Source organism: Staurois parvus, unplaced genomic scaffold, assembly GCF_062004578.1.
Source record: "Staurois parvus isolate SC_StPar_1 unplaced genomic scaffold, SC_StPar_1.0 ptg000177l, whole genome shotgun sequence".
NCBI lineage: Eukaryota > Metazoa > Chordata > Amphibia > Anura > Ranidae > Staurois > Staurois parvus.
Window position 1 is genome coordinate 7,331,434 of NW_028317973.1, and position 12,869 is coordinate 7,344,302.

Sequence of the window (12,869 nt, forward strand, 5' to 3'; positions counted from 1 at the left end):
AAATCTTCCAATGGAATATACATAGATACAATCTGTGCACTAAAAGCTTATGGCCCTGTTGTTCAGCCAGGACATATAAAGGTCCATAGTCTGTTTAAAAGTCCAAAGCATGTGGAGACGCACCAATGGCAGCAATCCCAGAGTGAGCCAACTGTATAAAGGCAGGGAAAAGAAAGGGATAGGAGAGAGGTGCCTCCTAAGTGCAGTATCACCATAAAAATGTATTTGCAGCAGTTAAAAACACAGAATAAGAATGATAAAAACGCCCATCAAGTCTGTGGCAGAGGGGAGCCTAGGTATGTGACCGCAGTCTCTGGGAGTCACCCGACCATAGATGTCACCGTAGATGGAAGAGGGATCCCAGAACGCTGCAGCCGAAACCGGAAGTTTCTTCATGGCCTGTCACAGGAAGGGAGGGGCGAAGTACGAGGAAGAGGGCAATGCTTTGCACACGGAGCTTACTACTCCTTCTGAAGGCCTGTGTGGTGATACTGCACTTAGAAATCTAACAATGGGCAGACCTGTTTTTGTGTAAACTGTCTAAAGCGGTCCATATATTTTTATTTAAACAAATATTCATGCGAAAAAATCTTGGAAGTACAATCAATAATGCTGATCGAAAGTAAACATTTTTCTTTCTTTCAATATTCGATCGTAGTATGAATGACGTTTTCCAAATGGAAACCACTACACTGTTAGGAATGTATTGGGGGAAAATTTCCATCCTTCTCCTTTCTCATCACTACGGTCAAAAACGATTGTCGTTTGGACCGCGGTAACCATTAGCAAATCCAGATAAATGTTAACAAAATTCTACTAGTAATCGGCCAGCTTAAAATGGGATTTTCATCAGACTTGGAAAGAAATCCTCACTCCTAGATGAGTCTACAGGATAGAAAGTAAAGGGAAATCTCCCCAACGAGACACACATAACAAAAAAAAACCCATAATTATCCCTCCTCAGTTCTATCCAGCATTGCAGAGTATATTCAGATATACTTTAGATTCAAAGTTGCCATTTCTGATTTTTTTTTTTTAAGCACAGCACTTTGTGAAATAAAAATGTGAAAATGTAAAATTATTTGTGTTTATCAGTTGTCATTGACTGGTCCACTTAATTTTAATGCTGTGAGTAATCTCAAAATGTGATATTTTAATAAAAAAAAAAAGTCCCTTTAAAGGCTGAGTGTCTAGAATCCCTCTGCTTTCCTAAATAAATTATGGCACTTTAGGGGGATTACTGGCAATGATTGGCTCAGTGAGCAATTACATGTGAGATTGCCATGACTAGCTGCGGGAGCTGTCAGTGTCCAGTTGCTTTTGATGGGGTTTTCACCCACAGCTAAAATCTCAGAACTTTTGCTGGGTCTCCTGCATGTAATCGTTAACCGCTCTGTACACAAGTATGAATGCCTCCCAATAGTGCTGCCGTGCAGCGTTGATGTGTCTATCATACTTGTGTACACAGCGCTTAACTAAAACAGCCATACATGGACTGAAATTTGGTTGGTTCAGCAGGGATCAGCTGAGTTTCTGTCCCTGTATGGGCAAGCTGGTTGTACAGAAGCCAGTCAACTGATTGACTTCTGTACAACCATTATGTCAGCTTTTCGCTGCTTGTGAAAAAATCTCTCTGCTGTCCGAATACAACAGCTCAGTGAAGAGGATTCCCCCATCCACATCAAGTTTGTGGATGGAGGAAACTAGTCTATTTTGTTCAACCAGCAGGCTGAATACAAAAAAACTAGCTGCCTAAGGCTCAGTGCAGCCCAGTCTTGCAGTGGATTTGTAAGGCAGAATTGCTTGCACAGCACACATTTAAAAGTAGCCTCAGGGTATGAAATGCTTAAAGCGGAGCTTCACCCTAAAGTGGAAGTTCTGTATATACACACACGCGCACACACACATCTAATTTGGCATGCAATATGTTGGGGGGAGAGCAGGTACCTAGTTTTGACAGGTACCTGTTCCATCATGTGCAACCGCTTTAAAGACTTAAGTAGCCCATAGACTTCCTTTTTTCTGTAATGTTGTGCACTATGGTACTTTATTGTGGAAATGTATATATGTGAATGGTTTTACCCTCCCTACTATTTATGTTCAGCTTTGATTGATACATGCATGCCTTACTGTATAACTAGCAGTCTGACGGCACTATACACTATCGAAGCATCTTCATTTGCATTTCCTTGAGTCACCTGCTTCATTTTTGGACTATGAACACTCATCGTCATTGTTGAAGTATTTTAGAATGCCTCTATAGTGTATGTCTAAATGCACTAAATATTTGTATTCATTTGTTTGACATATTTTCTTTTTGGCATCCTGTGTCATTTTTGTAGAAAACAAAATGTAAATGCCAGAAAGAAAGTCAAGAGCCCAAGGAGGAGAAGTCAAAGCAGCATGACAAGTTTACTCAGACCAGCTGGAGAAGGAGTTCAGTGAGTAGTGTGTGAGAGAGGGTGAAGTGCTTGGAAATATAGTACTATACCAAGTCACTCTAAAGGTTATAATCCTACCAATGCTATGTTTAAAAAAAACACAGATTTGTATTTATAAATATTGTTTCTTACTGAAATGGACCCTCTTGAGAACAGAATTCACTTTATAGCCAATACGTATCAGTTGCGTATCAGCTGTCTTAGACAATGGATATGAGAGTATCCTCCAAGAAATTTCTCCAATAGACACCCTTGTGTCGGTATGAATTTATAAAAACAAAAATTGAAAAGACCATTAATGAAGGGGATTACCGTATTTGCCGGCGTATAAGACGACTTTTTGACCCTTGAAAATCTTCTCAAAAGTCGGGGGTCGTCTTATACGGCGGTACACATGTTAGGGGGGCTGCGGCATTAAGTACAGGGGTTTGCAGGGGCTGACGTCTCTTACCTGGATCCAGTCCCACGACGATCCGGTCCAGGAAGCGCGGCGTCTCCTTCAGTTCGGCCACTGGATGTTCGTGCGGCTGCGCGGCTCCGCCTCCTCACCGGTGATTGGCCGCCAGAACTGTAGCTCAGGAAAGGCACACAGGCGGCCAATCACCGGCGAGGGGGCGGAGCCGAGCGGCCCCGCGAAAATTGAGTGCCGGAGCAGCAGGTAAGTGCTCTGTGTAGAGGTGCTGCTGCAACCACATATGCTGGCTGCAGCAGCACCATACGAGAACAGGGTCAGCAAGTCTCAGTGGGAGGAATAGTGCCCCATCATTGGTGTCACTGATACCAATGATGGGGCACTATTCCTCCCACTGATACCAACGATGGGGCACTATTCCTCCCACTGACACCAACGATGGGGCACTATTCCTCCCCCCCACTGACACCAACGATGGGGCACTATTCCCCCCCCCCCACTGACACCAACGATGGGGCACTATTCCCCCCCCCACTGACACCAACGATGGGGCACTATTCCCCCCCCCCACTGACACCAACGATGGGGCACTATTCCTCCCCCCACTGACACCAACGATGGGGCACTATTCCACCCCTCACTGACACCAATGATGGGACACCATTCCTCCCACTGACACCAATGATGGGGCACTATTCCTGCCACTGACACCAATGATGGGGCACTATTCCTCCCACTGATACCAATGATGGGGCACCTATTCCCCCCACTGATACCAATGATGGGGCACTATTCCTCCCACTGATGCCAATGATGGGGCACCATTCCTGCCACTGATACCAATGATGGGGCACCTATTCCCCCCACTGATACCAATGATGGGGCACTATTCCTCCCACTGATACCAATGATGGGGCACTATTCCTCCCACTGACATCAATGATGGGGCACTATTCCTCCCACTGACATCAATGATGGGGCACTATTCCTCCCACTGGTGTGCATTGGAAGAGGGGTAGTCTTATACGGCGAGTATAGCCCAAACACTACATTTTAGCAGGAAAAGTAGGGGGGTCGTCTTATACGCCGGCAAATACGGTACATTTGTTTTCCCCTAATGTTTTTCTAAAAGAAGTCTATTTTGTCTAACAACATGGAATCCTTCTCATACATTGCTAGACATAAGACATTCTACTATGTAGTTAATAGTTGATATTAAAGTGTTACTAAATCCACAACCATAAAATCAGTCTGTATATTCAGTAAAGCATGTTTGTTATACTCACTGTGGAACCTAAGGGGTTAATCCTCTGCATTGTGCAAAAAGCTGTTTGATCCTTTCTTCTCTGTCCCTCCCCTTTTTCAAGTGACCACCTCTTATCCCCAGACTGAACTGTAGGTATGCACATGCTCAGTTTGGTGTGTATTGCTAGAGGTTTTGTTTTTTTTTTCCTTGGGAGAGTGCATGTGATTTAGCAAAGGGCCAATCAGCACTGTCCAGACAGAGGTCAGGGGATTTCCATCCTCCTAGAGCAGAAAGAAAACTCTAACTCTGATGAGCTCTAACTGCTGATGAGAAATGGTATTTAGCAGTTTATATTTACTAAAAGAATCGCACTTCCATATTCTGTTTACTGTGGGAGACCAGATATAGTGAATGTAGGGTCCGGGGTTTAGTAACACTTTAATTCTGCTCTTATCTGTTGGAGGAATGTGTGAGACTCGCCATCTTATTACACAAAAGCAATTGAAACTGTGTCTATATTAACCCCTTGCCTCTACCCCCCCAGCGGCCCTGTAAGTGGGTGTTAAAGCTGTAAAGTAGAGCTGCCTTCCCACTCTTCATGAACTGCTGCCACAGGAGGCACACTATTGGCAGCTTTGTTGACTCCCAATACCAAACAGTTACTGGACATTGTTGGTGACAGCTTAGTCAGTGTGCTGGTAGAATAGAACCTCAGAGCCCCATGAACACATATGTATGGCCACTGGGTGTTAAAGAATTCTCCCCTGCTGCCACATAAATGCATTGCACAGTTGGCAAGAGGATAAAAAGAACATATAGTCTTTGTAATTTGATTTTGAAATACAGGTTTTTACATATAGACAAGGGTCATATTTTCAATTTACAAGTTCTTCTTCCTGCATTGCTATGCATGACTGTACTTTACTGCTCCTTTCAATAATGCACTGTAAAGCTAGGTATACAAATAGCACATTTTGAGTGGTTTCATCAGAATTCAATCTGTGGATGGGCCTGTTGGCATACTCCCGTCTGATGTCCTTCAATCTAGAAATTGAAGACGCTGGGAAGAATAGCAGAAAATAATAGCTGGCAGAAGAGATTTTGTTTAGCATGGATGGATGAATCCGTTTGCATGGCTGAACGAGTGAAATCTTAGTAATGCCAGCATAAGTCTGTGGGTCTTATGTTAAAGAATAAAAGTTACACTAAGCCACTGTAAATTTATTCGAGTGGCTAGTCAACCAATCTTTATGTTTAAAATAACAGCATAAAAGTGAAAGCTTGTTAAAATATGAATCAGAGAAATTTCCTGAAACTAAAACTAAAATTTTAACTAATTGAAAATGTTATACATTCCTTTTTAAGATTAAGGTTGAAATTAGGTTTTTGTTTTAACATCAGAACACCTTTTTATGGATTCCTCTAACAGTATTAAACCAAGCAGTGTTTAACATGCTGCAACTGTAGAGTCCCTGCTAATTTCTTGCCAGTAAATTTATAACTTTTACCATGTGTTATACAATTTTGTTTTTTTGCAGACCATATTCATTAACCAGTCATTCTCTATTTCCACATAACATGCATAGACAGTAGTAGATCACTGCGGCTCATACATTTTCATCTTTTGCTGGCTGATTTTTTTGGCAACATAGTGAAACTTCTCATTAAAAGCAAATCTGTGTGCTTAACAAACATATTTAACTGGCTAGGCTACAGGTTAGTAATAAAGACATCGTCATGTGCCTATTTACATGCTTATTTTCTAAGCGCCCATCACACTTTAAAGCCAATTAGGTGGGAGATAGTAGGGCACAGTGAAATCACCACAATAATGTTTTGGGGATGATTTGCATTATTGTCCCAGGTGTGGGGAGTCCAGGTTCATTTTAAAGTAAGCATACATGTAGGTAACTGAATATGGCTGCTTCTATCATTGTGGACCAATCAGTCAATTTTAAAGTGGTTGTAAACCCCTACATATACCCAGTGAGGTGACTGGCCTCAGGTGATACACAGAAATGAAACCAATCCTCCTACATAAGTTGTACCTGTTCTTCTCTACATCCATTCAAATTACAGAATTTATACAGCTTGTCTGAGAATTCAGAAAAAAGGGGACAGAGAGCTGACACTGCAGAGCACAGTGAGGAGGGTTCTGAAAGCTGATTGGAGGGAAGAGACCCCCACACGCACACACCTCATAGAAACAGAGCTGAGGCTGTCTATCTGCTGGAGGTCCCTCCCCTGTCACCATTTTTCTCTTGGTGCTAGGAAAACTTGTCAGAAGTGATTTAAGCTGATAACCGAGGAATGAAGCGGCAGACAAAAATTACACTTAATTGAGACAAGTACACACCATAGAGGGATATGCTTTGTTCACATTTCATGTCTGAGGTTTGCAATCATAGGTTCATTTGCTACCTGTACAGCCTACAACAAGTGCACATGAAGAAAAGAAGTTCAGTTTGGTTACGGTTAGGCAGTGAGACAAGTGAGCAACTGAGTGTGTAAAGTTCCATTTCTTTGCCCTGATTGCTGTAGTGTTCTAAATTTTATCATGGGTTGTATATGAAAATTTAGAACTTTGCAGGTTTATTCATTTTTGGTACTGCAAAGGCGATCATGCAAAGTGCAGTAATACATAGCAACTAATCAGAAATCGTCTTTGTTGTTCTGGTTGGTCTGAGGAGAGTTAGAGCTAAGCATTGTTCTAATGCTGGGCATAGATGACTTGCATTTCCACTGTTTAGGGACAGAGACAAAATCACTTGATTTCCCCATCCAAGCTAACAGAGGCAATGGAGGAAACTCAATTATATTCATGCAGCAGGTGCTGCCTGAATACTATTGTGGTACCAAATAGTGACGCCATCTGATAGCATGCAGTGGCTGCTCTGATAGTTTTTCACCTGTCTCATTCGATATTAAGCCTTTGTTGAAAAAAATTTCAAGCAGTCTATGCCCTGCTTAAATTAATCACTGGTGGTTGCATTCTGAGCTGCATGCTAGATTTGTGGGATTGATTCACTAGAGGGATCACAGTCATGGAATTGCTTGATGGGTGCTACTGGGTTAAATTAGAAAGCAAAATAAATTTTAGATCACCATCCACTCATCTGAAATATTAATAATCATTTCAAAAATAAATATTCCTCTAATATACATGCACACACTCTCAATGACTTATTGAATTCAAAGGGTTCAATGAGAGCGCTCATAACAATTGTGGTACTAGAGTAATTCAAGACACTGACATCTACCAGCAGCTGAATTTTTTGTATCGTAGTCATGATGATGATTTTTGTGTTTTTAAAAGATTGTTGCAAGTTTAGTTACTAAAGTTCACAGATAGCATGCCCAGGCCATTACAGTATCCATTGTGGCCAGTACAATATGTTTAATTTGATTTGGGTATTCATATATAAAGTGGCCTTCAGTCATGTTTGCATGTTCTTGTTGCCTTAGCATTGTGCCTAGCTCTGCACATGCTGGAAATACAGTGCATCCAGAACGTATTCGCAGCTCTTAACTTTTGCCACGTATTATGTTACAGCCTTATTCCAAAATGGATTAAATGCATTTTTTTCCCTCAACATTCTACAGACAATACCCCATGACAATGTGAAAAGTTTGTTTTGAAATCTTTGCAATTTATTAAAAATAAAAAGGAATAAAAACACATGTACATAAGTATTCACAGCCTTTGCCATGACACTCAAAATTGAGCTCACGTGCATCCTGTCCCCACTGATCATCCTTGATATGTTTCCACAACTTGATTGGAGTCCACCTGTGGGAAATTCAATTGATTGGACATTAGGAAAGGCATAAACCTATCTATATAATGTCTCACAGTTAACAGTGCATGTCAGAGCACAGACCAATCCATGAGGTCCAAGGAATTGTCCGTAGACCTCTGAGACAGGATTGTATCAAGGCACAGATCTGGGGAAGGGTACAGAAAAAATTCAGCAGCATTGAATGTCCCAATGAGTACAGTGGCCTCCATCATCCGTAAATGGAAGAAGTTTGGAACCACCAGGAATTTTCCTAGAGCGGGCCACCCAGCCAAAATGAGTGATCGAGGGAGAAGGGCCTTAGCCAAGGAGGTAACCAAGCACCCGATGGTCACACTGAAAGAGCTCCAGCATTTCTTTGTTGAGAGAGGAGAACCTTCCAGAAGAACAACCATCTCTGCAGTGCTCCACCTGTTAGGCCTGTATGGTAGAGTGGCCAGACGGAAGCCACGCCTCAGTAAAAGGCAAATGGCATCCTGCTTGGAGTTTGCCAAAAAGCACCCAAGGGACTCTTAGACCATGAGAAACAAAACTCTCTGGTCTGATGAAACAAAGATTGAACTCTTTGGCCTGAATGTCAAGCGTCATGTCTGGCAGAAACCAGGCACCGCTCACCACTTGGCCAATACCATCCCTACAGTGAAGCATGGTGGTGGCAGCATCATGCTGTGGGGATGTTTTTCAGCAGCAGGAACTGGGAGACTAGTTGGGATCAGCGCTGTGAATACTTTCTGGATGCACTGTAAGACCTTCACTAATCATGAACAGCCCTATATACATGGCCCAAAAACTCTCTCTGACACTTAGTGACACAAATGGACCCTTTCAACTTTTCCTTGAAGTTTAGGTAACCTTGTCAAGACAGAGCTCCAGAGAAAGGCACCCACAAGCACATAAAGTTAGGTTGATATTAATATACTAGTTCTCAAGCCAGCCTTTGATTTGGATGTGTATTTAACTGCAGAATGACTTGCAAACTGAAGTTCTTATTTGTTAACTCTGCTCCTAAAACATGGCTAGTTTGTTAACACTGATAAGCTGATAGAATGAATTCTGTGATTGACTGTACATCTCTATGCATTTTTCATTTGCTGAATTTTTGAAATCGGCATTTTATTTTCATATTAAAGGGAATCTATAGTCTTGCACATTCATGTGAATATGATAAGCTTACTACATGTGTTATTGCAGCAAATAGATGCTCCATGGTATAGTTTGGAATCGTGTATGTACATGGTAGCCATATATACATTACACCTTCAAGCCATGTTTCCTATTTATTAATGCTGCACAGTGGTTGTAATTATCTTTTTACATTTTCTATAATACACATATATCAGTATACTCCAACTGGTTGCTTAAAAGGATAAGCCAAATGGCTTCACCGTCTTTATCTCAGTAGTTAAGGAATGGCCAATGCACTTCCTGATTTACAGAAAACCTTTAGAGGGAGGCTTTACAGATCTCTCTATGAAACTCCGTCATGGAGACATGGAATATCTGACACCTGATATCTGAAAGCCGTATCAAAAAGTTTAGTAAAATGTTGCAAAGTTGCATAGTAACCAATCTAGGTCCATGGTATGTTAGTGTGGCTTTAGGGAAGTGAATTTTGATTGGTTGCTATGGATTACGGATTGCATATTGCACCTATTGAACTAAGCTGTATATCCTATACTTTCCCTTTAATAGGCTTTACATTGCAATGTGCCATTGCTTTTTAAATAGAGTGTGTGTAATGAGAAGTTATTCATCCTTGCACTAACATTGCCATGTATCCTCTGTCATGTATAATTCCTACATTCCAGATGTCAATCTTGCATACTGTGGTTGTCTCCATTGTTGTCACCATGGCTTGACCTGATCATGATCTTTTTATTCTGATTCTTGTATTTTTTCAATTTCTATGTAGAGTGTCTGGTATTTTATGTGCTATTATTTGAGTGGTAAAGGTATTACACAGCATTTGTTGTTACATTTAGCAGTTCTTGTATTTCCAAATGATTAGTTTGTACAAATATGTTTTGTTGGAGGACTTTGCAGGAAATGTTGCACTAAGGGAATGCCTCTCTTAGCTGAAACATAATAATTTGGCTTTTGTGTGGCTTTCTTCCTCCCCGTTTCCTACTTTTATTATCCAAATCTCCCTCTTTTTTCTGCACAGAGTGGGTATTCTGCTCCCTCCTTCTCTCCCTGGCAGGGCCCATACCAGGGGAGTCCTCGGATCGGTCCACCGCACCGCAGACAGAGTGAGTCTGTGCACCTCTCACTCATCCCTCCTGACCTTTTATGTCTGCCTACTAGATGATGTGCATGCACCGCCTCTCCACTAGCACCCTGCCCAAATGCCAGAAAGACTTGCCTTAACCAAAGTGCTTTATCTGTTCAATTGTTCATTGCAGCTGAAACAGTGAGATGCATGGAGTCTCCTATAGAGCTGGTTTTGAACACATTACTTATCAAGACAAACCTGACCCAACATATCCTGCATTTCTCTTGCTTTTTCTAGGAGCTTCCTTTCCTATGGCCTATAAAGACTTCCAGAATAACCTAAAAAGACAAGTAAAACTGTTACCAATAAAATATGTTTTGCAGCACACATAAAGGGAGTCTGTCCTAAAGCAAAGTATTGTGCTAGAGATCTTGATGGACGCAACCATTGTTCCTGGCCATATATAGGTTCTGGGGTGGTCACATTACTTGTGATGAATAGGCTATGCATTACGTTCCTGGCATTAGTAAGCAGCTGGGCATGGGAGAATGACAGTTTTCTTAGTTATCTTTTAAAGGGTATTCTGCTTTGCAACTGGTTTAGGTAATGGAAATATACTACAGAAAACAGCACAAGCCTGTAGCAGCATCCACACTTTAAAAGAATGTTGTAATGCCTTTGTGTGTTAAAGGATAGATTCACCTTTGGAACATGATAAACAAGAATTTAGGGTGTAACATGTTCCAGCGGGGCACCTTCACCCCCTGCTCTGTGACAGCGGTTGAGGGTTCTCCCCTGCAGCCGAGGGGGGGTCAGGATAAGTCTGATCTTTGGAGGAGAGCAGGCTGAGTTCCAGCACAGCCAGAGCACTGACCACGCTGTGCTCTTGTGCCTAATGTGGTCAGTTTTTAATAGAGAGCACCAGGGATTTCAAATAAAAGCAATAGAAAGGAACATTTATTTTATTTCATTTTATTTGAAAGGAATCATATACTTATGAAGTATGGAGGCTGTGATCGCTGATCATCTCTTGAAAATACTAGTTCCCTGGTTGTCAAACTGATCCACTGATCCAGTGTTTTGAACCACTGACTTTGAACAAGCAAATTATGATCTCAGGGTTCTCTCTGCTGGTTAGTATTCTTTTTCCAGATTGACAGAAGGTTTTGAAGTTAGAGACAGCAGGGGCAAAGAGGACTTTCATAGTAATGTCATCAGTGGCCTCCTCCATATTTCTATTAATACAGAATTTCCTAATCCTTTAACATTCGCAAATAGTGCTTGTGGGGCACAGAACTGAAAACCACTCTAATTTCGGACATAAATATGTTAGGCCTACCAGGCTGTCTTTTTCTAGTATAAAACGGCTCATATTTCAGACACAAATATTTTCCTGCAGCTTAAAATATTATTTTATTAATTTTTTCAGTCCCCTAATTTTATTGCTTAAATTAAATTCTTTTAATGTGGAGTTCAGTCTTCTGAATGGTCTTAGGCCAACGAAAAGAAAGCTGTAAAGGAAAGAGGAGCAGAAGCAGGAAGGCTTAATTTACTATCTTTTCTTTTTTGTATTTTTACTACACCGTAACATTCGGAGCATGTGTCACCTTTGTCTTGTGCTAACAGCCCATGTGCACTTCTTATAATGGCATGCCAGCATTTCATGGTTGCGTTTTTGCCTTGTTTTATCCCCCAAGCAGAGTGTATTTATTTTCTACACAATGGTATGGTAAGTGCATTATTGTTTTGTAACTGTACAAATCATTTTAATACCAAGTATTACAGAAAAAGAATATTTATAGCCAAGCAAAATTTACACCAAGGTTTCCAGGTTTATTAACTGCTTCTTAATTGTGTTGCTGGAACACACTCGTATACTAAACGTAAATTTATATAACATATATTATTATACAGTAAGAGTAATAAGTGTCTGACCTGGGTGAATCATTGGAATACAAATAATTCACCCCTTGGAATTTTTCTGAAAAAAATACCACTTACTGGAACATGGTTTTAAAACCTATTTGTCCATAATGGGCTAATTCCCATAGAGTTATCTATTATTGAAACCTAGAAGGTTAGCAGGAACTAACCTGCGTCTAACGTTTTCACACCCCTTGCGCCTGTGTCAGCACATCTAAAAATTAAAGTATAGGGAATGGTCTTGGAATATATATGCTGTGCATGTATTGGAACAGCTGTTTGTTTCAACACAGACAGTGACCCAGCCACATCATCCATTCACAGATACATTATACAGATACAGAGAGACCTACAGATCTCAATGGAACACAAGGCGCTGATGTCACTGCACTTGCAGTCCATAGATTACTTTTTCCAGGCCCATAACAGTCTGTATCGCCATATGTACTTGGGGCTGGCAAAGCGTCTGCAGGAGCCTGTGTATTTCATCTGTGATGGCACTGGTAATGAGTGAAAAGGACTGCAAGTCTGAATGCAAAAAATTATTTATTTAAAAATTATTTATTTAAAAATTATTATTACTAAGTAAAGGCTTAGTTGACTGGACATTGGGCCTTGATGAGATCCCATTGTTTAGGTGTAGAGGGAAGACTCAGACCCACTGTCCAGCCTTACTGCCGGCAGACTGTAAAACCTTGAGAGGCTAAAAGCTGCTGCTGCTGGATGGTGAACTGAGTGCTTCTAATGTCTAGGGCAGTATGTTCCCAGGGACCAATCATCAGAACACTGACTGCTTGCATTCTGGGCATGTGTCCCTGGGTGCATACTGCCTAAATGT

The 12,869-nt window shown here is 41.2% G+C and overlaps 1 protein-coding gene across 1 annotated transcript in view; it reads left to right on the top strand.

The window, feature by feature from the left end:
* Window positions 1-12,869, top strand: part of CCSER2 (coiled-coil serine rich protein 2) — a 148,182-nt gene that overhangs the window by 118,949 nt on the left and 16,364 nt on the right. The window contains exon 10 of the mRNA XM_089677111.1: window positions 2,343-2,441. Within this exon, the coding sequence (XP_089533237.1) occupies window positions 2,343-2,441 (99 nt within the window). The remainder of the gene's footprint in view (window positions 1-2,342; window positions 2,442-12,869) is intronic.